The sequence below is a fragment of the Hemiscyllium ocellatum genome, chromosome 31, assembly GCF_020745735.1.
Source record: "Hemiscyllium ocellatum isolate sHemOce1 chromosome 31, sHemOce1.pat.X.cur, whole genome shotgun sequence".
Lineage (NCBI taxonomy): Eukaryota > Metazoa > Chordata > Chondrichthyes > Orectolobiformes > Hemiscylliidae > Hemiscyllium > Hemiscyllium ocellatum.
This window is the reverse complement of record NC_083431.1, coordinates 1,356,464-1,383,395: the sequence shown is the minus strand read 5'-3', so window position 1 is coordinate 1,383,395 and position 26,932 is coordinate 1,356,464. Positions and strand designations below refer to the sequence as shown.

Below are 26,932 nucleotides of genomic sequence, written 5' to 3'. Positions count from 1 at the left end.
GTGACATCCTCAGTGCTTGGGAGCCTCCTGTGAAGCACCTCTGTGATCTTTCCTGCGGCATTTATAGTGGCTTGTCTCTGCCGCTTCCGGTTCTCAGTTGCTGTCCGCTGCAGTGGCTGGTATATTGGGTCCAGGTCGATGTGTTTGTTGATAGAATCTGTGGATGAGTGCCATGCCTCTAGGAATTTCCTGGCTGTTCTCTGTTTGGCTTGCCCTATAATAGTAGTGTTGTCCCAGTCGAATTCATGTTGTTTTCATCTGCGTGTGTGGCTACTAAAGATCGCTGGTCGTGTCGTTTCGTGGCTAGTTGGTGTTCATGGATGCGGGTTGTTAGCTGTCTTCCTGTTTGTCCTATGTAGTGTTTTGTGCAGTCCTTGCATGGGATTTTGTACACTACATTGGTTTTGCTCATGCTGGGTATCAGGTCCTTCGTTCTGGTGAGTTGTTGTCTGAGAATGGCTGTTGGTTTGTGTGCTGTTGAGTACGAGTGGTCGCAGCAGTCTGGCTGTCAGTTTAGAAATGTTTTTGATGTATGGTAGTGTGGCCAGTCCTTTGGGTTGTGGCCTGTCCTCATTCCATTGTCTTTCCCTGAGGCATCTGTTGATGAAATTGCGCAGGAATCCGTTTTTGGTGAATACCTTGTATAGGTGTTCTTCTTCCTCTTTTTGCAGTTCTGGTGTGCTGCAGTGTGTTGTGGCCCTTTTGAATAGTGTCCTGATGCAACTTCGTTTGTGTGTGTTGGGGTGGTTGCTTTCATAGTTCAGGACTTGGTCTGTGTATGTGGCTTTTCTGTGTACCTTCGTGGTGAATTCTCTGTTCGGTGTTCTCTGTACAAACACGTCTAGGAATGGGAGCTGGTTGTCCTTTTCTTCCTCTCTCGTGAATCGGATTCCTGTGAGTGTGGCGTTGATGATCCGGTGTGCGTTCTCTATTTCTGTGTTTTTAATGATTACAAAGGTGTCATCCACATATCTGACCCAGAGTTTGGGTTGTATTTGCGGTAAGACTGTTTGTTCTAACCTTTGCATTACCGCTTCTGCTATGAGTCCAGAGATGGGTGAGCCCATGGGTGTTCCGTTGATTTGTTCGTATATCTGGTTGTTGAATGTGAAGTGTGTTGTGAGGCACAGGTCCAGTTGTTTAAGTATGCTGTCTTTGTTAATATGTTCAACGTCATGTTGTCTGTTGTGTATGTCCAGCAGGTTGGATATTGTTTCTCTGACTAGGGTTTTGTCGATAGAAGTGAACAGTGCCGTTACATCGAATGAGACCATGGTTTCTTCCTTGTCTATGTGTATATTTCTGATGATGTCCAAGAGTTCTTGTGTTGACTGTATAGAGTATCTGGATCCGCTGATCAGGTGTTTCAGTTTCTGCTGTAGCTCTTTAGCCAGTTTGTGTGATGGTGTCCCTGGTAGTGATACTATGGGTCTGAGTGGGATGCCTGGTTTGTGTACTTTAGGTAGTCCATAGAATCTGGGGGTGTTGTTGCTTTCCAGTTTCATTCTTTGTAGGTCAGACCTGGTTATCTGTCCGTTTTTTGTAGATTCCTCAGTGTGTTGTTTATCCTATTGGTGAGCTGTGGGGTGGGGTCAAACTCCCTCTTTTGGTAGGTGTTGGTATCTGCAAGTAGTTGTTGTGCCTTTTGGATGTACTCTGCTTTGTCCAGTATGACCGTCATTCTGCCTTTGTCTGCTGGTAGTATGATTATGTTCTTATTGTTTCTTAGTGATCTTTAGGAAGAAAAGGACAACCAGCTCCCATTCCTAGACGTGATGGTACAGAGAACACCGAACGGAGAATTCAGCACAAATGTATACAGGAAAGCCGCACACACAGACCAAGTCCTGAACTATGAAAGCAACCACCCCAACACACACAAACGAAGTTGCATCAGGACACTATTCAAAAGGGCCACAACACATTGCAGCACACCAGAACTGCAAAAAGAGGAAGAACACCACCTATATTGACCAAGATATTCACCAAAAACAGATACCCGTGCAATTTCATCAACAGATGCCTAAGGGAAAGACAACAGAACGAGCACATGCTGCAACCCAAAGGACTAGCCACACTACCATACATCAAAAACATTTCTGAACTGACAGCCAGACTGCTGCGACCACTCGTACTCATAACAGCACACAAACCAACAGCCACTTTCAGACAACAACTCACCAGGACAAAGGACCCAATACCCAGCATGAGCAAAATCAATGTAGTGTACAAAATCCCATGCAAAGACTGCACAAAACACTACATAGGACAAACAGGAAGACAGCTAACAACCCGCATCCACGAACACCAACTAGCCACGAAACAACACGACCAGCTATCCTTAATAGCCACATATGCAGATGACAAGCAACATGAATTCGACTGGGACAACACTACTATTATAGGGCAAGCCAAACAGAGAACAGCCAGGGAATTCCTAGAGGCATGGCACTCATCCACAGATTCTATCAACAAACACATCGACCTGGACCCAATATACATACCAGCCACTGCAGCTGACAGCAACTGAGAATCGGAAGCGGCAGAGACAAGCCACTATAAATGCCAGAGGAAAGATCACAAAAGTGCTTCACAGGAGGCTCCCAAGCACTGAGGATATCACCTAGAAAGGGGACGAAATATTTGCAACACAAACTCCCAGCTCGGCGAACAAAACCACAACAACGAGCACCCGAGCTACAAATCTTCTCCCAAACTTTGAAGGGTAAAGATATCAAAGAGACCTAAGGGGCAACCTTTTCACACAGAGACTGGTACGGAATAAGCTGCCAGATGAAGTGGTGGAGGCTGGTACAATGGCAACATTTAAGAGGCATTTGGATGGGTATATAAATAGGAAGGGTTTGGAGGGATATGGGCCGGGTGCTGGCAGGTGGGACTAGATTGGGTTGGACCGAAGGGTCTGTTTCTATGCTGTACATCTCTATGACTCTACAACTGCAGATCTGAAACAAAAACAGAAAGAGCTGGAAAATTGAGGCCGAGCAGGATTTGAGGTGAGAAAAAAGAATTAATGTTTAGGGTCCAGTGACCCTCTGTCAGAACTGAAGATAGCTGGCAAGTGATGGTATTTATGCTGATGATGGGGGACTGGGGAAGGAGTGAGATGAATGTGTGTGTGTGTGAGAGAGAGAGAGAGAAACAAAAAAAAGGAATCAAACAAAATGATTGCTGGTAGTAAGCTGGGGAAGAAGATTATAACAGAAATCTGTTTAGTTGAAAATGGGTTTGCTGTTCTTGAAACGATGGATACAGAACAGGACTTGGGTGTGTGTGCAGTTGGGGGGTAATGAACACAGAGGGAGGTTTTCACAATCAAATGTTTAACTGAATCGAAAAAAAAATTTCTGGAGAAACACAGCAGGTCTTACAGCAACTCTTGAGAAAAAACAGACTGACGTTTTGAGTCCAGTAAGTCTTCTTCAGAACTTCAGAAGGGTCACTTGACTTGAAATGTTATCTCTGCTTTCTCTCCATAGATATTGCCAGACCTGCTGAGCTTCTCCAGCAATTTCTGGTTTTGTTTCAAATCTTCACATCTGCAGCTCTTCAATTTATTTTTTTTAAACTTACTGTTACGTTCTATGGACTGTAAGGTATCTCGGAAGAAGGTGAGGTGTGTCCATGTATTCATCTCAATTCTCCCATCCCCTGTCATCAATTTAAATACCACCATTTCCCAGCTGCTTTCAGTTCTGACGAATATTCACTGGACTCAAAATGTTAACTGTGTCTTTCTCTCTCCCCGATACTGCCAGACCTGTGGAGTTTCTCCAGTGCTTCCTGATTTTGTTCCTTATTTTTCTACTCAATTCCTTGGATTCCTTTTGGTTTTTACAATGAAGTCACGCTGTTTGTAGGTGATGGTCATTTTTTTGATTTGATAGCTTATCAGGTGAATTTAGGACTCTTGTTTGGATTTTTAAAACAGCATTGCCATTTGTTTTCTGGCCTTTGCCAACATGGGGAGAGACAGTGATGAATGCTTCCTGTTTGTAAGCTCTGCACATTTTCTGCATGCTGCAAGCCACAGAGTTATTGAGTATGGAAACATGGTCCTTTGGTCCAACCAGTCCATGCCAACCATAATCCCAAACCAAACTAGTCCCACCTGCCTGTGCTTGGCCCATATCCCTCCAAGTATTTCTTATTCATGTACTTATCCGTCCCTTTAAACAATGTAACTGTACCCACACCCACCATTTCTTCTGAAAGTTCATTCTACACATGAACCATTGTTAAAAAATGCCCCTCATGTCTTTTTTAAATCTCTCTCCTCTCACCTTAAAAATATGCCCCCTAGTCTTGAAATCCCCCACCCTAGGTGCCACTTAGTCTTAATTCTCCCTGTTATTATTTCAAAGATAATACTGTATTGGTGGATTGGTTTTCAAATTGGAAAAGATTTCCTGATGTTCCAGTTTAGATTAGATTACTTACAGTGTGGAAACAGGCCCTTCGGCCCAACAAGTCCACAATGACCCTTCAAAGAGCAACCCACCCAGACCCATTCCCCTACATCTAACACTATGGGCAATTTAACTTGGCCAATTCACCTAACCTGCACAATTTTGGACTGTGGGAGGAAACCAGAGCACCCAGAGGAAACACACGCAGACACGGGGAGAATGCGCAAACTCCACACAGTCACCTGAGGTGGGAATTGAACTGGGTCTCTGGCACTGTGAGGCAGCAGTGCTAACCACTGTGCCACCGTGCTGCCCACAGTTAGGGCGGTCCAGCTCCCATTTCAGTTTACAACCCTGAAAATGAAAACTATATGATCTCTTACAACTGACATACATGACAGGAGCAAGATACAGCAGTCGTACATCTAACAGGCGTGGTATACAACATTATACCTAACTTAAGAGTTGTGTGTGGGAGCTATACACCAGGTACATTGAACAAACCGACAGAAAGTATCAGTCTACTCACCAGTTATTCTATTGGTTACTATTTTAGCAATAATCTTACTATATTCCATTGCTGAAGACTTGACTTCTTACAAATCAGAAACACATATGGCTAATTTTAGAATGATTCGCCCAATTTTTAGACAGATTGCCTACTGTCTCTGGATTGGATTGACCTCAGGTCACAGAAGAGATTCTTCCAATGATGAGAAATGCATGAGGATTGATTGTCAAAGCTAAATCTGTTAACTTTTGAGAAGGCTGAGTGATTTGATAGAAGTGTTCAATATCATGAATGGCACGGCGAAGTAGTTAGGGAAAAATCTCGTCCCACTGATTGAAGAGCCAGAAAATGAGTTAAACCAAAAAAATGTTTGTTTCTGTTTGTCTCTGACTGGGCATTTTTGTGGCACTGAATATTCCCCAAGTCATGCTGCAACTATACAAGACTTTTGGGGTACTGTGTACAGTTCTGATTGTTGCACTATAGGAAGGATGGAGGATTTGGAGACTGTGCAGAAGAGGTTTACCTGGATGTTCCCTAGACTGGTGTATTAGTTCTAAGAAGAGATGAGACTAACTTGCATTGCTTTTGCCAGAGTCTGAGAGACGACCTGATAGAAGAATATAAAATGATGGGAGGGATGGACAGGGTGGATTGTTGGAATCTTTTTCCAGGTTGAAAATTTCAAATACTAGGAAGCATAGTTTAAGGTGAGAGGGAGAAAGTTTAAAGGAGGTGTGCGATTGAAGTTCTTTATTTTCTTACACAGAGTGTAGTAGGTATCCGAAACGTGTTACGAGAGGAGACGATAGAAGCCACATTTAACAGACATTTCGGCAGGCAGAGAATTGAGGAGTACGCATCACGTACAAGGAGATTGGATAGCTTAGAACAGCATCATGGTCGGTACAGACATTGAGGTCTTAAGGGCCCGCTCATGTGCTGTACTGTTCGATGTCTACTTGTATCTGTGTTTTAAAAAGGGGTCAGAGTCTTAACTAGTAGAGCCGTATGTTGATAGCTCATAGTTGTTTACTTTTGATCAGAACTTACTTACCTATAATGATTCAGAGTTCTTGTTAAGCACAGAAACTTGGCCAGTGTTTTATGTAACTTGATTCCAATAGACAGGTAAAATGGGGACCTTATGTGCTTTGACTACAGCATTAACTTCTGTGGTGACTCCCAAGAGTAGTGAGGCTTGAAAATCAGTACACTTTTCCAAGTGGGTCAAAGTCTCAAAATTAATTTTGGATAGAGGTAGTCTTTTTGCAGACATAAACACTCTCTATGTAATCAAAAACTATGATTCTCCTGGCTTGTGCATGTGCTATTTTAATTAAATTATAGCTATAATAAACTTTGTCCTCGTCTCTATAGTCCAACAAAAACAAGTCATGTCAGCTGTGATAAAGAGTCATTTAGACTTGAAACATTAGCTTGCTCTCTCTCCATGGATGCTGCCTGAACCTCTATGATTTCAGGTATTTGCTGTTTTCAGAAACAGGTCATTATTATCATTACTTATTGTCAAATCCTACAAAAGATAGAATTCTTGATGGAACCATAATAATCTGTTTTTCAAAAAGTCAAGTTCGCAGTAAGCACCTTATGAGTGCAATGCTTTTTACACTTCTGTCAGCAGTACTATTGGTGTGCATGGTTCTGGCAAAATTTTCATACTGCTTTGACTCAATCTGTTTTAAATTTAACATTTGGAAATGCTGGATTAATTCAGTGACGCCTTTCACAATGTAATGTTCCGAGCTGACTTCAGATGTATACTCAGGGGATGTTTCCTCATGTTGATGAGATTAAAACTAGGGGCCTCACACTTGAATAATAGGTCTCCCTTTTAAAACAGAGATGAGAAGAACTTTGTTTTCTTTCAGAGGGTCATTAGAATATAGGAGGTCGTGGAGGCTTGTAAGACCAGTATCTGACGATAATCTGCAATCATCCTGAAGGTGGTGGTGGTGAACTGCCTTCTCAAACCATGATATGGAAAGATAGGGTTAAGGGTATTGGCACACACAGTGCTCACAGGTAGGAGAGTTTATTATTCCAAATACTACAGATATTAGTGCTCTGACATACTGGTGCAGAATAAGATTGCTTTATTCACCACGTACACTAAGACCATTTGATAAAGCATTGGAAGATACAATGCATTATGTGATAGGACTTATAAAGATTTGTAGTGACTGAACATTTCAGTTCAGGAATTGTAGACTGAAGCACCACTCATATACAAATGTTAGATCAACACACTCTGAACGATTCAGGGAACTTTTGTAAATATTAAATAAAAGATTAATTTAAAAGGTGTTTATTATTGCCAACAATCAAAGTAACACCAAAGCTGATCCTACAATCAAGCAAGATATTTATTAAATAATTTCAGAACCAGAGAACAGATGGAGAAACTCTAAGAGTACTCACGCCAGAAGGAGGTCATCTGTCACTGCAAAACACAAGAATCAAGGAGGTTTGTTATTGTCCATTTCACAAACATACTCTCTAAATTTAAACAAGTAAAAACACTCACAAAGCATGGATCGTACCCAGAACAGAAAACTAACTTGACTAAAAACAAAAATCCTGCTCACAAGTCAAGCTATTCATCAAATATTATCAAAGGGCGAACACCTGTGGCCTGTGTTGGTAAGAGTTAGCATGACAGCTAGATATTCTGGGCTAGGAGGGAATCAGCTGGAGTGCACGCTACTCTGCAGAACCTCAATTCTTGCTGTTCTCCAGCCCGTACCGCAGCCACTGCTTTTCCAATGTCCCAAAGCTGCCCCTATAACTTTAAATGGTTCATTGGTAAATAGGTCAAGGAAATCAAATGTGCACATGGATACTGCACTATATCAATATGCAAATTCTTTACGGTCTTCAGATGCAAATAAGGCCTGAGCTAGCATGTGCTATTTAGTTAAATTATGGCTACTCTGATCTGAAAATTTCTGGCGTACATCATGGAAATGTACAGCCATCATCATCAAACTCATGGAAGGTCTTAAGGTGGTCTTGAAAATCAGGAACAGAAATTGTTGGAAAAAGTTTGCAGTTCTGATAATATCTGTGGAGACAAAGCAGAGTTAACATTTTGGGTTCCATTTTTCAGAACCACCAAGAGTGGCTCGGTAGCAACGCTACTCATCAAATTTGTCATCAAACTACTCATCAAATCTGTCGGGTCCTAAAGGATATTGCTGCTAGTCTGGATCGGAGGCTGGTGGCAAGGGAACCACCAAGAGGTGAAAACACACATGACCTCAACCTAACCATCTCCCTGCCACAGATACGTCTGCCCATGACAGTATCGATAAGAGTGACCCCCACACAGTACTTGTGGAGACAAAGTCCTACCTTCACATTGAGAATACCCTTCATCATGTTGTTTGGCACTATCATTATGCTAAATGGAACAGACTATGAACAAATCTAGCAACTTAAGGTTGGACATCCATGAAATGCTATGGGCCATCAACAGCAACAGTGTTGTACTCCAGCACAAGCTACAACCTCATGGCTTAGACTATCCCCAATCTACCATCACCATCAAGATGAGATCAACCCTGATTTGATGGAGGGTGATGATGATGTGCCAGGAGTGACACCAGGCATGCCTAAAAGAGCTGTTAAACTAGTGAAGCTGAAAACAAAGGTTTACAGCATAAACAGCAAGTGATAAGCAGAGCTAAATGACTGGATCTAAGCTTGGCAGTGCTATCACATCCAGTCATGAATCAGACCATTTCCACAGTGCAAATAGAAGCTATTTGGCCCAGAGTTTGCACTGATCATTGAAAAGCATTCCACGCAGACCCAGCTCCCAAATATCCTTGTAACCCTTCGTTTTACTGTGACTAATCCACCTAGCCTGCACACTTTGGGGTAATTTAGCATGGTCAATCTACCTAATCTGCATATCTTTCGACTGTGGGAAGAAACTGGAGCACCAGGCAGAACCCATGCAGGCACGGACAGAATGTGCAAACTCCACACAGAGAGTTACCCAAGGGTGGAATCAAACCCTGGTCCACTAAGCCACCGTGCGCTCCCTGGTGAATGGTGGACAATTAACCAACTTGCTGAAGGTGGCTCCACAAATATCCCCATCCTCAATGGGGAGGCCAGCACGTCAGTGCAAAAGATACAGCTGAAGCACTTAGAGTCATAGAGATGTACAGCATGAAAACAGACCCTTCGGTCCAACCCGTCCATGCTGACCAGGTATTCCAACCCAATCTAGTCCCGCCTGCCAGCACCCGACCCATATCCCTCCAAACCCTTCCTATTCATATACCCATCCAAATGCCTTTTAAATGTTGCAATTGTGCCAGCCTCCACCACTTCCTCTGGCAGCTCATTCCATACACGTACCAGTCTCTGTGTGAAACAACTTGCAATAATCTTAGCTAGAAGTGCGAGGAGATGAATCAACTTGGCCTCCTCTACTTACATCCCTCCTTTATTTCCTCCGTGTAATGTTAAGAAACATCCAGAAGTACTGGATGCTGCAAAGGCTATAGGCCCTGACAATATTTTGGCCATAGTTAACAGCCTGACTTTCAGAGTATTTGAGATCAGAGATAATGATTTCTGAAGCTTTCTCAGATTCACAAGAAATACTTCACAGACATTATTCCAACTGGTTTAAACACATATATATATGGGGGCGGGGGGCGTAGCGAGGGAGCAAAGGAAACAGAGAGAGATAGAGATGGTAGCATTGCTTCCTTACAAATATTTCAGGTCTGTGGGCAAAACAGAAAAATTCCAGAGGCTGCTGCTAAGCATCCTTCAGCACATGACCTTTTCCACAACTCAGCTGGTCAGATACAATATGCCATTGAGCATTCTCTCATCTCTTTGATAAAACCTTTTCTCCCATAGTCACTTTGCCTCCTGTTTACAAAAAAAAGCTATCTTTTATTCTAATTTGTGCATTCCAAAGAGTCATAATGCAAATCCTTTGTAACAGAGGAATAGTTCAAATTTTCCATTTCACAATAATATATACATGGTTCGCAACATTCTTCAGATGAAATACTATTTCAAAATGTGTTCCATTAGAATGAACATATGACACATAGAATAATAGAACAGAAAGAAATTACATTCATGCACAGGACAGGATTTGTGTAACTTCTTGCCATCTTTTTAAAGAAACTTTAAACTATTCCAGAATCATTACATTCTGGATAATATGTCTGGTATATTATTTTTTCAAGCAATAAGAACAACTGTTACAATTAACAAGCTTGATCAAAATAATCTTGAATTCTAAATTTGAGATTTCTCAACATGGGCCAGTGGATTACAATCAATTAAATCAGGGTTTCTTCATAGTTAAGATAGACAAATTGCAATATACTAACAGTAATAATCCCAGAGTTTCCTTTTCTACAGAATATTTCTGTTGGCGTTGATTTAATTTCTTCCAAAAGTATCTAATTTGCTTCCCCGTACAGATTCATCATCTTGCAATCAGATCACACCCACCCCAAGTCAGCATTTTAAAAGGTTGAGTGAAGTTGGGGGTGATTACCAGTAATTGATATTTGAGGACTATCTCAGCTTCTGAAAAGCTGTTTGACAGTAAGATTCGGGCCAATCAAGGATAGTAGTGGGAGGTTGTGTGTGGAGTCAGAGGAGATAGGGGAAGCACCAAATGAATATTTTTCGACAGTATTCACTCTAGAAAATGACAATGTTGTCGAGGAGAATACTGAGATACAGGCTACTAGACTAGGTGGGATTGACGTTCACAAGGAAGAGGTATGAGAAATCCTGCAGAGTGTGAAAATATGTAAGTCCCGTGGGTCAGATGAGATTTATCCTAGGATCCTCTGGGAAGCCTGGGAGGAGACTGCTGAGCCTTTGACATTGATCTTTAAACCGTCATCAGGAATAGTGCCAGAAGACTGGAGGATAGCAAATGTGGTTCCCCTGTTCAAGATGGGGAGTAGAGACAACCCTGGTAATTATAGACCAGTGAGCCTTACTTCAGTTGTTGGTAAAGTGTTGGAACAGGTTATAAGAGACAGGATTTATAATCATCTAGAAAAGAATAATTTGATTAGGGATAGTCAACACAGTTTTGTGAAGGGTAGGTCGTGCCTCACAAACCTTACTGAGTTCTTTGAGAAGGTGATCAAACAGGTAGATGAGAGTAAACCGGTTGATGTGGTGTATATGGATTTCAGCAAGGTGTTCGATAAGGTTCCCCGCAGTAGGCTATTGTACAAAATGCAGAGCAATGGGATTGTGGGAGATATAGCAGTTTGGATCAGTAATTGGCTTGCTGAAAGAAAATAGAGGGTGGTGGTTGATGAGAAATGTTCATCCTGGAGTCCAGTTACTAGTGGTATACCGCAAAGGTCGGTGTTGGGTCCACTGCTGTTTGTCATTTTTATAAACGACCTGGATGAGGGCATGGAAGGGTGGGTTAGGAAATTTGCAGACAACAGTAAGGTTTGTGGAATTGTGGATTGTGACAAAGGATGTTGTGGGTTACAGAGAGACATAGATAAGCTGCAGAGCTGGGCTGAGAGGTGGAAAATGGAGTTTAATGCGAACAAGTGTGAGGTGATTCACTTTGGTCAGAATAACCGGAATGCAAAGTAATGGGCTAATGGTAAGATTCTTGGTAGTGCAGATGAGCAGAAAGGTCTCGGTTTCCAGGAACACAGAGCATTGAAAGTTGCCACCCAGGTTGAGCGTTTTAGCTTTTATTAATAGAGGGATTGAGTTCCGGAACCATGAGGTTATGCTGCAGCTGTACAAAACTCTGGTGCGGCCGTACTTGGAGTATTGTGTACAGTTCTGGACACCACATTATAAGGAGGATATGGAAGCTTTGGAAAGGGTGCAGAGGAGATTGACTGGGATGTTGCCTGGTATGGAGGGAAGGTCTTATGAGGAAAGGCTGAGGGACTTTAGGCTGTTTTCGTTGGAGAGAAGGTTGGGAGGTGACTTAATAGAGACATTTAAGGTAATCAGAGGGTTAGATAGGGTGGACATGGGAGAGCTTATTTCCAAGTATGGTGACGGTGAGCACGAGGGGGCATAGCTTCAATTTGAGGGGTGATAGCTGTAGGATAGATGTCAGAGGTAGTTTCTTTACTCAGAGTAGTAAAAGTATGGAATGCTTTGCCTATAACGGTAGTAGATTCGCCAACTTTAAGTGTATTTAAGTTGTCATTGGACAGGCAAATGGACGTACATGGAATAGTGTAGGTTAGATGGGCTTCAGATTAGTATGACAGGTCGGCGCAACATCGAGGGCCGAAGGGCCTGTACTGTGGTGTAATGTTCTATTCCTAACCCTATTGCCTGTTTTCATTGTAAATCCTCTGCAGCTATTGTGTTAATGTTTAACACAATTTTCTGATAAAGGTTATTCATTTCCAAAAGTCTCATTATGTTCCACTTAGATTTAGGAATGCGGAATTATATCAACGCCTTTATTTCTGTTGTTTTTGGCAACACTTGCCCAAGTCCAACAATGTGCCCTGGGCAAGTTACCCCTGCTTTTGCAAGTCCACATTTAAGTTAGCTAACTGTAACTGCTTAGATAAGCCCTCCATTTATGTTTGCTAAATGTTCTTCCCGTTGTTACTGTGTGTTAATATGTCATCGAAGAGAACCACACAATTAGGTACATCAGTAACAGCTTGTTTGTCACTCCAGTGTATTTAAAACCGAATGGCATGAGTCTAGATTAATACAACCCATTTGGAATGACAGAAGTGGATATCTCTTTTGCTGCTGAATTCAATGCTACTTTCCAGTATGCCTTGAATAGCTCACTCTAAAAAGGAATGAGGCACTGCTACTTCTATCCAAACAATTTTCTAACCAAAGAATTGTGCACAAAGCTGTTCTTGTCACTGCATTCCCTTCCCTAATGTATGCAATACCAAATTGAGCCATCAGGTTTAGGAACTAGATTCTGGATTAGTGGTACTGGAAGAGCACAGCAGTTCAGGCAGCATCCAAGGAGCAGCGAAATCGACGTTTCAGGCAAAAGCCCTTCATCAGGAATAAAAGGAGGTTTAGGAACGAGTTCAACTGCTTCAGTTAGGTTGATTGAAGTGATGTCAAAAATGCATCTAAATTTGTTTATTGTTGAAATTTGTTTTCATTTCAGCTTGCTTTCCTGGGCTGAAACAATGAGGATGTTAATGGCACCCACATGGGCCCCAGTTATGCCTGCCTCACGATGGGGTATGTGGTACAATCCTTGTTCCAGTCCGACACTGGCCTCCTTCTGCAACTCTCTTTGTTGACTGTTTTAATGCCACTTCATGCTCCCGCCCGGATCTCCAATTTCCACCCGTCCACAACTTTCACGTTGTCCAGTTCCGACACTTCCCTTCCTGTCCTTGACCCCTCTGTCTACATTTCAGGGAATAACCTGTCCACTGCCATTCACTACTGACTCCCATAGCTACCTTCACTACAGTTCTTCACACCCCACATCCTGCAAAGACTCAATCCCGTACTTCAGTTCCTTCACCTACGTCACATCTGTTCAGATGATGCCACTTCCTAAAACAGCATTGCTGACACGGCTTGCTTCTTCCACAACTGTGGTTTACTGCCCACTGTGGTTGACAGGGCCCTCAACTGCATCCAACCTTTCTTCTGCCCTTGTCCCCTTCCCATCACTTACAACAGCGTATTCAGGGCCACCTTGTTCTCACTTCTCTTCCTCCACATTCAAACGATCGTTCTTCACCATTTCAGACAACTCCAGCAGAACACCACCGCCAAACACACCTTACTCTCACTCCCCCTGTCTGCATTTCACAAGGATCATTCCCTCCAGGACACCCTAGTCTGTTTGTCAACCACTAACATCAACCCACTTCCCATGCATCTCCAGAAGGTGCAACACCTGTTCTTTCTCCTCCTCCCTGCTCACCATCCAAGGGCCTAAACAGTCTTTCTAAGTGAAGCAGCACTTCGCCTGTACCTGCTCCAACCTTGGGTACTGTATTTGTTGCACCCAATGTGGTCTACTCTACATTGGAGAAACCAAACGCAGACTGGTGACCGCTTTGCAGAACACCTCTGGGACAGGCACAAGTAGGAGCTTCCCAGAGCTGATCGTTTTCACACAGAGTCCTATACTGATGGCTATTTGTCTGTCCCCTGTATGCTGCAGTGCTCCATCGTGCAAACTGGAGAAAGAATATCTCATCTTCAGGCGAGGCACTTCACAATTTTCTAGATTTAATATTTAGTTCAGCACTTTCAATTCTGAACCCACTGTCATTCCTTCTCTTTTTTTAGCTGTATCTGTTATTCTCTGTCCCCATATCCTCTCTCTCCTCCCTCCACCCCAGTGGGACTGTCTGTACTTTCCAGTCTGGCAGTTAGACACAGCACTGTTCTCCCATTCTCACGTTCCAATCATTTAATCCAAACTATCAACATCCTTTCTCCCCGAGTACTCCAACCTCCCAACCGCCATGTAACATAATGAACTCTTTTTCCTGTAATCTAGAACAAATGTCAGACAAGTCACTTCAGTAACCTTCTAAGTTATCTTGAAGAGGTAACAGAAAAGGTTGATGAAGGTAATGCTTTTGGCATGGGAAACTTGGATTTCCAGAAAGCATTTGATACAGTGCCACACACAATTGTGCATGATGGAACAAAAGGACAGCCACAGCATGGATATACAATGGCTAAACGATAGCAAACAGAGTGTAATAGCAATGGATATTTTTGGGCTGGAGGAAGGTATGGAGTTTTCTGGGGGTCAGTACTGGAATCTTTGCCTGAGCAATCATGGTCTGGAATGGACCACTGCAGGTTCAAATTGAGCATTCAGGGATATTGGATAGTAATTACATACAGGGATGTGGAGATTGGTACTCGGTAACAGATGGTGCAGACATGATCCAAATTGCCGCCTCCTGCACCATTATGATTTGTGAACTGCAACCATTCTATTTTGAACATTAAGTCACATTCTTCGTGAACAATACTCAAAGGTACAGGTTTTTATCCTCACCAAATTCCATTTGTTAAAACTTTGCCTATCAACGAGAGGAAAAAGTTTGTTTATCTCAGCAAGAATTTTAGTATCTCCTGTCTCCTTTAATTTAATTGTAGATTTAACTGCATCATTTAAGAAATAAGGATCACTTTTTGACAAAGATCCTTTTTCTCTCTCATCTGCCTTATTTGCTGGTCCTGCACTCAGCAGTGTTTACCTTTGGTCCTACAGTTATTGTTTAACGTACAAACCGACATTTTCCTTGTCAGCTGTTTTTGGACATACTCTTCTGAACCCCCAATAAATTGCATTAGGGCAACTTCCAGCATTCTGAATAATGTTCTTTTTAATTGAGACATTTAGGCACTGAATTCTCACTTCCTCCCTCTACAAGGTCCTTTACCCTGGATACTTGCTTTTATTTCACTTTTCCACTTTCTATTCTGTGAGTTTATACAATTGACAAGAGGAGGGTTCAGTTACATGGAGCATCGATAAGCATCAGCAACCCCTGCTGAGTTCATTACCTGGGACTAAAAGTGCACTGGAAATCAAGTCCCACTAGTCCACAAGTTGTTGCAAATGTATAAGTGACTAATTTAAACAGATGCTAAATTTAGAGCTGAAAAATGTGTTGCTGGAAAAGCGCAGGTCAGGCAGCATCAAAGGAGCAGGAGAATCGACGTTTCGGGCATGAGCCCTTCTTCAGGAAAAAGGAAAGTGTGCCAAGCAGCCTAAGATAAAAGGTAGGGAGGAGGGACTTGGGGGATGGGTGTTGGAAATGCGATAGGTGGAAGGAGGTTAAGGTGAGGGTGATAGGCTGGAGTGGGGGTGGGGGCGGAGAGGTCAGGAAGAAGATTGCAGGTTAGGAAGATGGCGCTGAGTTCGAGGGTTGGGATTGAGACAAGGTAGGGGGAGGGGAAATGAGGAAACTGGAAAAATCTGAGTACATCCCTTGTGATTTGAGGGTTCCTAGGCGGAAGATGAAGCGTTCTTCCTCCAGCCTCGTGTTGCTATGGTCTGGCGATGGAGGAGTCCAAGGACCTGCATGTCCTTGGTGGAGTGGGAGGGGGAGTTGAAGTGTTGAGCCACGGGGTGGTTGGGTTAGTTGGTCCGGGTGTCCCAGAGGTGTTCTTTGAAATGTTCCGCAAGTAGGCGGATATGGAAGGATCCCTTGGGGCCTTGGAGGGAAGTAAAGGGGGAGGTGTGGGCGCATGTTTCCATTTCTTGCGGAAACCCTCGAACTCAGCGCCATCTTCCTAACCTGCAATCTTCTTCCTGACCTCTCCGCCCCCACCCCCACTCCGGCCTATCACCCTCACCTTAACCTCCTTCCACCTATCACATTTCCAATGCCCCTCCCCCAAGTCCTCCTCCCTACCTTTTATTTTAGCCTGCTTGGCACCCTCTCCTCATTCCTGAAGAAGGGCTCATGCCCAAAACGTCGATTCTCCTGCTCCTTTGATGCTGCCTGACCTGCTGCGCTTTTCCAGCAACACATTTTTCAGCTCGGATCTCCAGCATCTGCAGTCCTCACTTTCTCCGAGATGCTAAATTTACCTGACTTTCAACACTTGCTAAGATAAAAGAAAAACAGACTTCTTATTTTCAAGTGAAAGGAAGTCCAGACTGAAAACCATTTTCTGACATGTATACCAAAGCACTTTGGCATCATCTCTAAATCCTGTCGGGAAAGATTAGAATTGTTCCAACGATGATTCAATATTGGATTTCAGTGATTTGAGAAAGGCTTGTAATGTGGTAAGTCTGACTTGAGCCCATCCCAATTTCATGGAAATCACTCAATGTAGATAATGGCATAACACACACGCAATAAACAGGGCACTTATCAACTGGCTACAATGTGAGTAATTGTGATAGGGTCAGGAGCAGGGTCACTGTGATCTGGTCAGGAGCAGGGTCACTGTGATCTGGTCAGGAGTTGTTTCACTGTGATCGGGTCTGGAGCAGGGTCACTGTGATCGGGTCAGGAGCAGGGTCACTGCGATCGGGTCAGGAGCAGGGTCACTGCGATCGGGTCAGGAGCAGGGTCACTGCGATCGGGTCAGGAGCAGGGTCACTGCGATCGGGTCAGGAGCAGGGTCACTGCGATCGGGTCAGGAGCAGGGTCACTGCGATCGGGTCAGGAGCAGGGTCACTGCGATCGGGTCAGGAGCAGGGTCACTGCGATCGGGTCAGGAGCAGGGTCACTGCGATCGGGTCAGGAGCAGGGTCACTGCGATCGGGTCAGGAGCAGGGTCACTGCGATCGGGTCAGGAGCAGGGTCACTGCGATCGGGTCAGGAGCAGGGTCACTGCGATCGGGTCAGGAGCAGGGTCACTGCGATCGGGTCAGGAGCAGGGTCACTGCGATCGGGTCAGGAGCAGGGTCACTGCGATCGGGTCAGGAGCAGGGTCACTGCGATCGGGTCAGGAGCAGGGTCACTGCGATCGGGTCAGGAGCAGGGTCACTGCGATCGGGTCAGGAGCAGGGTCACTGCGATCGGGTCAGGAGCAGGGTCACTGCGATCGGGTCAGGAGCAGGGTCACTGCGATCGGGTCAGGAGCAGGGTCACTGCGATCGGGTCAGGAGCAGGGTCACTGCGATCGGGTCAGGAGCAGGGTCACTGCGATCGGGTCAGGAGCAGGGTCACTGCGATCGGGTCAGGAGCAGGGTCACTGCGATCGGGTCAGGAGCAGGGTCACTGCGATCGGGTCAGGAGCAGGGTCACTGCGATCGGGTCAGGAGCAGGGTCACTGCGATCGGGTCAGGAGCAGGGTCACTGCGATCGGGTCAGGAGCAGGGTCACTGCGATCGGGTCAGGAGCAGGGTCACTGCGATCGGGTCAGGAGCAGGGTCACTGCGATCGGGTCAGGAGCAGGGTCACTGCGATCGGGTCAGGAGCAGGGTCACTGCGATCGGGTCAGGAGCAGGGTCACTGCGATCGGGTCAGGAGCAGGGTCACTGCGATCGGGTCAGGAGCAGGGTCACTGCGATCGGGTCAGGAGCAGGGTCACTGCGATCGGGTCAGGAGCAGGGTCACTGCGATCGGGTCAGGAGCAGGGTCACTGCGATCGGGTCAGGAGCAGGGTCACTGCGATCGGGTCAGGAGCAGGGTCACTGCGATCGGGTCAGGAGCAGGGTCACTGCGATCGGGTCAGGAGCAGGGTCACTGCGATCGGGTCAGGAGCAGGGTCACTGCGATCGGGTCAGGAGCAGGGTCACTGCGATCGGGTCAGGAGCAGGGTCACTGCGATCGGGTCAGGAGCAGGGTCACTGCGATCGGGTCAGGAGCAGGGTCACTGCGATCGGGTCAGGAGCAGGGTCACTGCGATCGGGTCAGGAGCAGGGTCACTGCGATCGGGTCAGGAGCAGGGTCACTGCGATCGGGTCAGGAGCAGGGTCACTGCGATCGGGTCAGGAGCAGGGTCACTGCGATCGGGTCAGGAGCAGGGTCACTGCGATCGGGTCAGGAGCAGGGTCACTGCGATCGGGTCAGGAGCAGGGTCACTGCGATCGGGTCAGGAGCAGGGTCACTGCGATCGGGTCAGGAGCAGGGTCACTGCGATCGGGTCAGGAGCAGGGTCACTGCGATCGGGTCAGGAGCAGGGTCACTGCGATCGGGTCAGGAGCAGGGTCACTGCGATCGGGTCAGGAGCAGGGTCACTGCGATCGGGTCAGGAGCAGGGTCACTGCGATCGGGTCAGGAGCAGGGTCACTGCGATCGGGTCAGGAGCAGGGTCACTGCGATCGGGTCAGGAGCAGGGTCACTGCGATCGGGTCAGGAGCAGGGTCACTGCGATCGGGTCAGGAGCAGGGTCACTGCGATCGGGTCAGGAGCAGGGTCACTGCGATCGGGTCAGGAGCAGGGTCACTGCGATCGGGTCAGGAGCAGGGTCACTGCGATCGGGTCAGGAGCAGGGTCACTGCGATCGGGTCAGGAGCAGGGTCACTGCGATCGGGTCAGGAGCAGGGTCACTGCGATCGGGTCAGGAGCAGGGTCACTGCGATCGGGTCAGGAGCAGGGTCACTGCGATCGGGTCAGGAGCAGGGTCACTGCGATCGGGTCAGGAGCAGGGTCACTGCGATCGGGTCAGGAGCAGGGTCACTGCGATCGGGTCAGGAGCAGGGTCACTGCGATCGGGTCAGGAGCAGGGTCACTGCGATCGGGTCAGGAGCAGGGTCACTGCGATCGGGTCAGGAGCAGGGTCACTGCGATCGGGTCAGGAGCAGGGTCACTGCGATCGGGTCAGGAGCAGGGTCACTGCGATCGGGTCAGGAGCAGGGTCACTGCGATCGGGTCAGGAGCAGGGTCACTGCGATCGGGTCAGGAGCAGGGTCACTGCGATCGGGTCAGGAGCAGGGTCACTGCGATCGGGTCAGGAGCAGGGTCACTGCGATCGGGTCAGGAGCAGGGTCACTGCGATCGGGTCAGGAGCAGGGTCACTGCGATCGGGTCAGGAGCAGGGTCACTGCGATCGGGTCAGGAGCAGGGTCACTGCGATCGGGTCAGGAGCAGGGTCACTGCGATCGGGTCAGGAGCAGGGTCACTGCGATCGGGTCAGGAGCAGGGTCACTGCGATCGGGTCAGGAGCAGGGTCACTGCGATCGGGTCAGGAGCAGGGTCACTGCGATCGGGTCAGGAGCAGGGTCACTGCGATCGGGTCAGGAGCAGGGTCACTGCGATCGGGTCAGGAGCAGGGTCACTGCGATCGGGTCAGGAGCAGGGTCACTGCGATCGGGTCAGGAGCAGGGTCACTGCGATCGGGTCAGGAGCAGGGTCACTGCGATCGGGTCAGGAGCAGGGTCACTGCGATCGGGTCAGGAGCAGGGTCACTGCGATCGGGTCAGGAGCAGGGTCACTGCGATCGGGTCAGGAGCAGGGTCACTGCGATCGGGTCAGGAGCAGGGTCACTGCGATCGGGTCAGGAGCAGGGTCACTGCGATCGGGTCAGGAGCAGGGTCACTGCGATCGGGTCAGGAGCAGGGTCACTGCGATCGGGTCAGGAGCAGGGTCACTGCGATCGGGTCAGGAGCAGGGTCACTGCGATCGGGTCAGGAGCAGGGTCACTGCGATCGGGTCAGGAGCAGGGTCACTGCGATCGGGTCAGGAGCAGGGTCACTGCGATCGGGTCAGGAGCAGGGTCACTGCGATCGGGTCAGGAGCAGGGTCACTGCGATCGGGTCAGGAGCAGGGTCACTGCGATCGGGTCAGGAGCAGGGTCACTGCGATCGGGTCAGGAGCAGGGTCACTGCGATCGGGTCAGGAGCAGGGTCACTGCGATCGGGTCAGGAGCAGGGTCACTGCGATCGGGTCAGGAGCAGGGTCACTGCGATCGGGTCAGGAGCAGGGTCAATGCGATCGGGTCAGGAGCAAGGTCACTGCGATCGGGTCAGGAGCAGGGTCACTGCGATCGGGTCAGGAGCAGGGTCACTGCGATCGGGTCAGGAGCAGGGTCACTGCGATCGGGTCAGGAGCAGGGTCACTGCGATCGGGTCAGGAGCAGGGTCACTGCGATCGGGTCAGGAGCAGGGTCAATGCGATCGGGTCAGGAGCAGGGTCACTGCGATCGGGTCATGAGCAGGGTCACTGTGATCATGTCATGAGCAGGGTCACTGTGATCATGTCATGAGCAGGGTCAATGTGATTGGGTCTGGAGCAGGGTCACGGTGATCAGGTCAGCAGCAGGGTCACTGTGATCGGGTGAGGAGCAGGGTCACTGTGATCGGGTCAGGATCAGGGTCACTGTGATCGGGTCAGGAACAGGGTCACTGTGATCATGACATGAGCAGGGTCATTGTGATCGGGTGAGGAGCAGGGTCACTGTGATCGGGTCAGGAGCAGCGTCATTGACATCATGTCACGAGCAGGATCATTGTGACCGGGTCAGGAGCAGGGTCACTGTGATCGGGTCAGAGGCAGGATTTCTGTGATCGGGTCAGGAGCAGGGTCACTGTGCTCTGGTGAAGAACAGGGTTACTGTGATCAGGTTAGGAGCAGGGTCACGGTGATCAGGTCAGGAGCAGGGTCACTGTGATCGTGTCAGGAGCAGGGTCACTGTGATCGTGTCAGGAGCAGGGTCACGGTGATCGTGTCAGGAGCAGGGTCACTGTGATCGTGTCAGGAGCAGGGTCACTGTGATCGTGTCAGGAGCAGGGTCACTGTGATCGTGTCAGGAGCAGGGTCACTGTGATCGTGTCAGGAGCAGGGTCACTGTGATCGGGTCATGTGGCAGGGTCACTGTGATCGGGTCATGTGGCAGGGTCACTGTGATCGGGTCATGTGGCAGGGTCACTGTGATCTGGTGTGGAGCAGGGAGAGTGTGACCGGGTCAGGAGCAGGGTCACTGTGATCGGGTCAGGAGCAGGGTCACTGCGATCGGGTCAGGAGCAGGGTCACTGTGATCGTGTGAGGAGCAGGGTCACGGTGATCGTGTCAGGAGCAGGGTCACGGTGATCGTGTCAGGAGCAGGGTCACGGTGATCGTGTCAGGAGCAGGGTCACTGTGATCGGGTCATGTGGCAGGGTCACTGTGATCGGGTCATGTGGCAGGGTCACTGTGATCGGGTCATGTGGCAGGGTCACTGTGATCTGGTGTGGAGCAGGGTCACTGTGATCGGGTCAGGAGCAGGGTCACTGTGATCGGGTCAGGAGCAGGGTCACTGTGATCGTGTGAGGAGCAGGGTCACGGTGATCGTGTCAGGAGCAGGGTCACGGTGATCGTGTCAGGAGCAGGGTCACGGTGATCGTGTCAGGAGCAGGGTCACGGTGATCGGGTCAGGAGCAGGGTCACTGCGATCGGGTCAGGAGCAGGGTCACTGCGATCGGGTCAGGAGCAGGGTCACTGCGATGGGGTCAGGAGCAGGGTCACTGCGATCGGGTCAGGAGCAGGGTCACTGCGATCGGGTCAGGAGCAGGGTCAATGCGATCGGGTCAGGAGCAGGGTCACTGCGATCGGGTCAGGAGCAGGGTCACTGCGATCGGGTCAGGAGCAGGGTCACTGTGATCGGGTCATGTGGCAGGGTCACTGTGATCGGGTCATGTGGCAGGGTCACTGTGATTGGGTCATGTGGCAGGGTCACTGTGATCTGGTGTGGAGCAGGGAGAGTGTGACCGGGTCAGGAGCAGGGTCACTGTGATCGGGTCAGGAGCAGGGTCACTGTGATCGGGTCAGGAGCAGGGTCACTGTGATCGTGTGAGGAGCAGGGTCACGGTGATCGTGTCAGGAGCAGGGTCACGGTGATCGTGTCAGGAGCAGGGTCACTGTGATCGTGTCAGGAGCAGGGTCACTGTGATCGTGTCAGGAGCAGGGTCACTGTGATCGGGTCATGTGGCAGGGTCACTGTGATCGGGTCATGTGGCAGGGTCACTGTGATCGGGTCATGTGGCAGGGTCACTGTGATCTGGTGTGGAGCAGGGAGAGTGTGACCGGGTCAGGAGCAGGGTCACTGTGATCGGGTCAGGAGCAGGGTCACTGTGATCGGGTCAGGAGCAGGGTCACTGTGATCGGGTCAGGAGCAGGGTCACTGTGATCGTGTGAGGAGCAGGGTCACTGTGATCGTGTGAGGAGCAGGGTCACTGTGATCGTGTCAGGAGCAGGGTCACGGTGATCGTGTCAGGAGCAGGGTCACTGTGATCGTGTCAGGAGCAGGGTCACTGTGATCGGGTCATGTGGCAGGGTCACTGTGATCGGGTCATGTGGCAGGGTCACTGTGATCTGGTGTGGAGCAGGGAGAGTGTGACCGGGTCAGGAGCAGGGTCACTGTGACCGGGTCAGGAGCAGGGTCACTGTGATCGTGTGAGGAGCAGGGTCACGGTGATCGTGTCAGGAGCAGGGTCACTGTGATCGTGTCAGGAGCAGGGTCACTGTGATCGTGTCAGGAGCAGGGTCACTGTGATCGTGTCAGGAGCAGGGTCACTGTGATCGTGTCAGGAGCAGGGTCACTGTGATCGGGTCATGTGGCAGAGTCACTGTGATCTGGTGTGGAGCAGGGAGAGTGTGACCGGGTCAGGAGCAGGGAGAGTGTGACCGGGTCAGGAGCAGGGTCACTGTGATCGGGTCAGGAGCAGGGTCACTGTGATCGGGTCAGGAGCAGGGTCACTGTGATCGGGTCAGGAGCAGGGTCACTGTGATCGGGTCAGGAGCAGGGTCACTGTGATCGGGTCAGGAGCAGGGTCACTGTGATCGGGTCAGGAGCAGGGTCACTGCGATCGGGTCAGGAGCAGGGTCACTGCGATCGGGTCATGTGGCAGGGTCACTGTGATCGGGTCATGTGGCAGGGTCACTGTGATCTGGTGTGGAGCAGGGAGAGTGTGACCGGGTCAGGAGCAGGGTCACTGTGACCGGGTCAGGAGCAGGGTCACTGTGATCGTGTGAGGAGCAGGGTCACGGTGATCGTGTCAGGAGCAGGGTCACTGTGATCGGGTCAGCAGCAGGGTCACTGTGATCGGGTCAGCAGCAGGGTCACTGTGATCGGGTCAGCAGCAGGGTCACTGTGATCGGGTCAGCAGCAGGGTCACTGTGATCGGGTCAGCAGCAGGGTCACTGTGATCGGGTCAGCAGCAGGGTCACTGTGATCGGGTCAGCAGCAGGGTCACTGTGATCGGGTCAGCAGCAGGGTCACTGTGATCGGGTCAGGAGCAGGGTCACTGTGATCGGGTCAGGAGCAGGGTCACTGTGATCGGGTCAGGAGCAGGGTCACTGTGATCGGGTCAGGAGCAGGGTCACTGTGATCGGGTCAGGAGCAGGGTCACTGTGATCGGGTCAGGAGCAGGGTCACTGTGATCGGGTCAGGAGCAGCGTCACTGTGATCGGGTCAGGAGCAGCGTCACTGTGATCGGGTCAGGAGCAGCGTCACTGTGATCGGGTCAGGAGCAGCGTCACTGTGATCGGGTCAGGAGCAGCGTCACTGTGATCGGGTCAGGAGCAGCGTCACTGTGATCGGGTCAGGAGCAGCGTCACTGTGATCGGGTCAGGAGCAGCGTCACTGTGATCGGGTCAGGAGCAGCGTCACTGTGATCGGGTCAGGAGCAGCGTCACTGTGATCGGGTCAGGAGCAGCGTCACTGTGATCGGGTCAGGAGCAGCGTCACTGTGATCGGGTCAGGAGCAGCGTCACTGTGATCGGGTCAGGAGCAGCGTCACTGTGATCGGGTCAGGAGCAGCGTCACTGTGATCGGGTCAGGAGCAGCGTCACTGTGATCGGGTCAGGAGCAGCGTCACTGTGATCGGGTCAGGAGCAGCGTCACTGTGATCGGGTCAGGAGCAGCGTCACTGTGATCGGGTCAGGAGCAGCGTCACTGTGATCGGGTCAGGAGCAGCGTCACTGTGATCGGGTCAGGAGCAGGGTCACTGTGATCGGGTCAGGAGCAGGGTCACTGTGATCGGGTCAGGAGCAGGGTCACTGTGATCGGGTCAGGAGCAGGACTACTGTGATTGGGTCAAGAGTAGGGTCACTGTTTTCGGGTTAGGAGCAGGGTCACTGTGCTTGGGTCAGGAGCAGGGTCACTGTGATCGGGTCAAGAAGCAGGGTCACTGTGATGGGGTCATGTGGCAGGATCACTGTGATCGGCAATGATCTTTTCGTCTTCACTGTCAACGGGGGTGGTACCAGGGGACTGGAGAGTAGCGAATGTTGTGCCCCTGTTCCAAAAAGGGAATAGGAATAACCCCGGGAATTACAGGCCAGATAGTCTTACTTCTGTGGTAGGCAAAGTAATGGAAAGGGTACTGAGGGATAGGATTTATGAGTATCTGGAAAGACACTGCTTGTTTAGGGACAGCCAGCACGGATTTGTGAAGAGTAGGTCTTGCCTTACAAGTCTTATTGAATTCTTTGAGGAGGTGACCAAGCATGTGGATGAGGGTAGAGCAGTGGATGTAGTGTACATGGATTTCAGTAAGGCATTTGATAAGGTTCCCCATGGTAGGCTTATGCGGAAAGTCTATGGGATAGAGGGAAATTTGGCCAGTTGGATAGAAAACTGGCTAACCAGTCGAAGTCAGAGAGTGGTGGTAGATGGTAAATATTCAGCCTGGAGCCCAGTTACAAGTGGAGTTCCGCAGGGATCAGTTCTGGGTCCTCTGCTGTTTGTAACTTTTATTAATGAATTGGATGAGGGAGTCGAAGGGTGGGTCAGTAAATTTGCAGATGATACGAAGATTGGTGGAGTTGTGGACAGTGAGGAGGGTTGTTGTCGGCTGCAAAGGGACTTAGATATGATGCAGAGCTGGGCTGAGGAGTGGCAGATGGAGTTCAACCCTGCCAAGTGTGAGGTTGTCCATTTTGGAAGAACAAATAAGAATGTGGAATACAGGGTTAACAGTAGGGTTCTTAGTCAGGTGGAGGAACAGAGGGATCTTGGGGTCTATGTACATAGATCTTTGAAAGTTGCCACTCAGGTGGATAGAGCTTGTAAGAAGGCCTATGGTGTATTAGCGTTCATTAGCAGAGGGATTGAATTCAAGAGTCGTGAAGTGATGTTGCAGCTGTACAGGACTTTGGTTAGGCCACATTTGGAGTACTGTGTGCAGTTCTGGTCGCCTCACTTTAGGAAAGATGTGGAAGCTTTGGAGAGAGTGCAGAGAAGATTTACCAGGATGTTGCCTGGAATGGAGAATAGGTCGTACCGAATAGGTTGAGAGTTCTCGGCCTTTTCTCGTTGGAACGGCGAAGGATGAGGGGTGACTTGATAGAGGTTTATAAGATGATCAGAGGAATAGATAGAGTAGACAGTCAGAAACTTTTTCCCCGGGTACAACAGAGTGTTACAAGGGGACATAAATTTAAGGTGAAGGGTGGAAGGTATAGGGGAGATGTCAGGGGTGGGTTCTTTACCCAGAGAGTGGTGGGGGCATGGAATGCGCTGCCCATGGGAGTGGTAGAGTCAGAATCATTGGCGACCTTTAAGCGGCAATTGGATAGGTACATGGATGGGTGCTTAATCTAGGATAGATGTTCGGCACAACATCGTGGGCCGAAGGGCCTGTTCTGTGCTGTATTGTTCTATGTTCTAATAGAGAATACAGTGACAGAAACCCCATTGGTTTTTGCTCTCCCATACAACTTCCTATGACCAGCCCAATTTCCTACTCACTCACATTGGGACAGTTCTTGATACACCTGTTTCACTTTCTTCAGAAGTTCTTCTGCTATCACTGGCAAGGTGCCCGATGTTGACATGATTTTTCCCAGACTCTACTAATGAAACAAAAGTGACTAATTATACAGAAAATAAATACAATACACATAATGCCATTTATTTGTGGGATGTGTGTGTTGTTGTCATTGGAAGACTTTCTTGGGGGGAAGTATAGGAATTGGGCAAAGTGTGGGGTAATGAAGAGTGCTGGGCTGGGGAGGAAGAGAGTGAGCACACAGAGAGAGAGGAATGGCAGTTAGACAGGGAATTCCATCAAAAGGGGTGGGGACAGGATGGGGAGGGACGGAGAGGATAATAAAAATGATGTGGGACAGTGACGGTCTCCAGTGGGAGGGAGTGAGTGGGGGGGAGTGAGGGGGGAAGAGAGTGAGAGTGGGGGGGAGTGAGAGTGGGGGGGAGTGAGTGGGGGTGGGTGAGTGAGTGGGGGTGGGTGAGTGAGTGGGGGTGGGTGAGTGGGGGGGAATTGGGGTTGGGGGAAGTGGGGGTGGGGGGGGAGTGCATGGGGGTGGGGGGAGTGCGTGGTGGTGGTGGGGGGAGTGCATGGTGGAGGTGGGAGGTGGTGGTGTGCGTGGGGGGGTGTGGGGGGAGTGAGTGGGGGTGTGTGGGGTGGGGTGGGGTGTGGGGGAGCGAGACTGTGCGGGTGCGTCTGTGGGGGCTGGTGTGGGTGTATGTGTGGGGTGTGTGTGTGTGGGGAGTATGAGAGCGTGTGTGTGGAGTGAGTGAGTGGGGGGGAGTGAGTGAGTGGGGGGGAGTGAGTGAGTGGGGGGGAGTGAGTGAGTGGGGGGGGGAGTGAGTGGGGGGGGGG

The 26,932-nt window shown here is 49.2% G+C and overlaps 1 protein-coding gene across 3 annotated transcripts in view; it reads right to left on the bottom strand.

Moving 5' to 3' along the window:
* zswim7 (zinc finger, SWIM-type containing 7) overlaps positions 1-26,932 on the bottom strand; it is a 152,569-nt gene that overhangs the window by 85,635 nt on the left and 40,002 nt on the right. For 2 of the 3 annotated variants that reach the window (XM_060847903.1, XM_060847901.1), the window contains exons 2-3: positions 26,066-26,165; positions 7,384-7,405 (exon numbers count right to left, since the gene is read on the bottom strand). In XM_060847903.1, the coding sequence (XP_060703886.1) occupies positions 7,384-7,405; positions 26,066-26,147 (104 nt within the window). In that variant the 5' untranslated portion in view covers positions 26,148-26,165. The remainder of the gene's footprint in view (positions 1-7,383; positions 7,406-26,065; positions 26,166-26,932) is intronic. The other variant, XM_060847902.1, reaches the window with a different exon arrangement.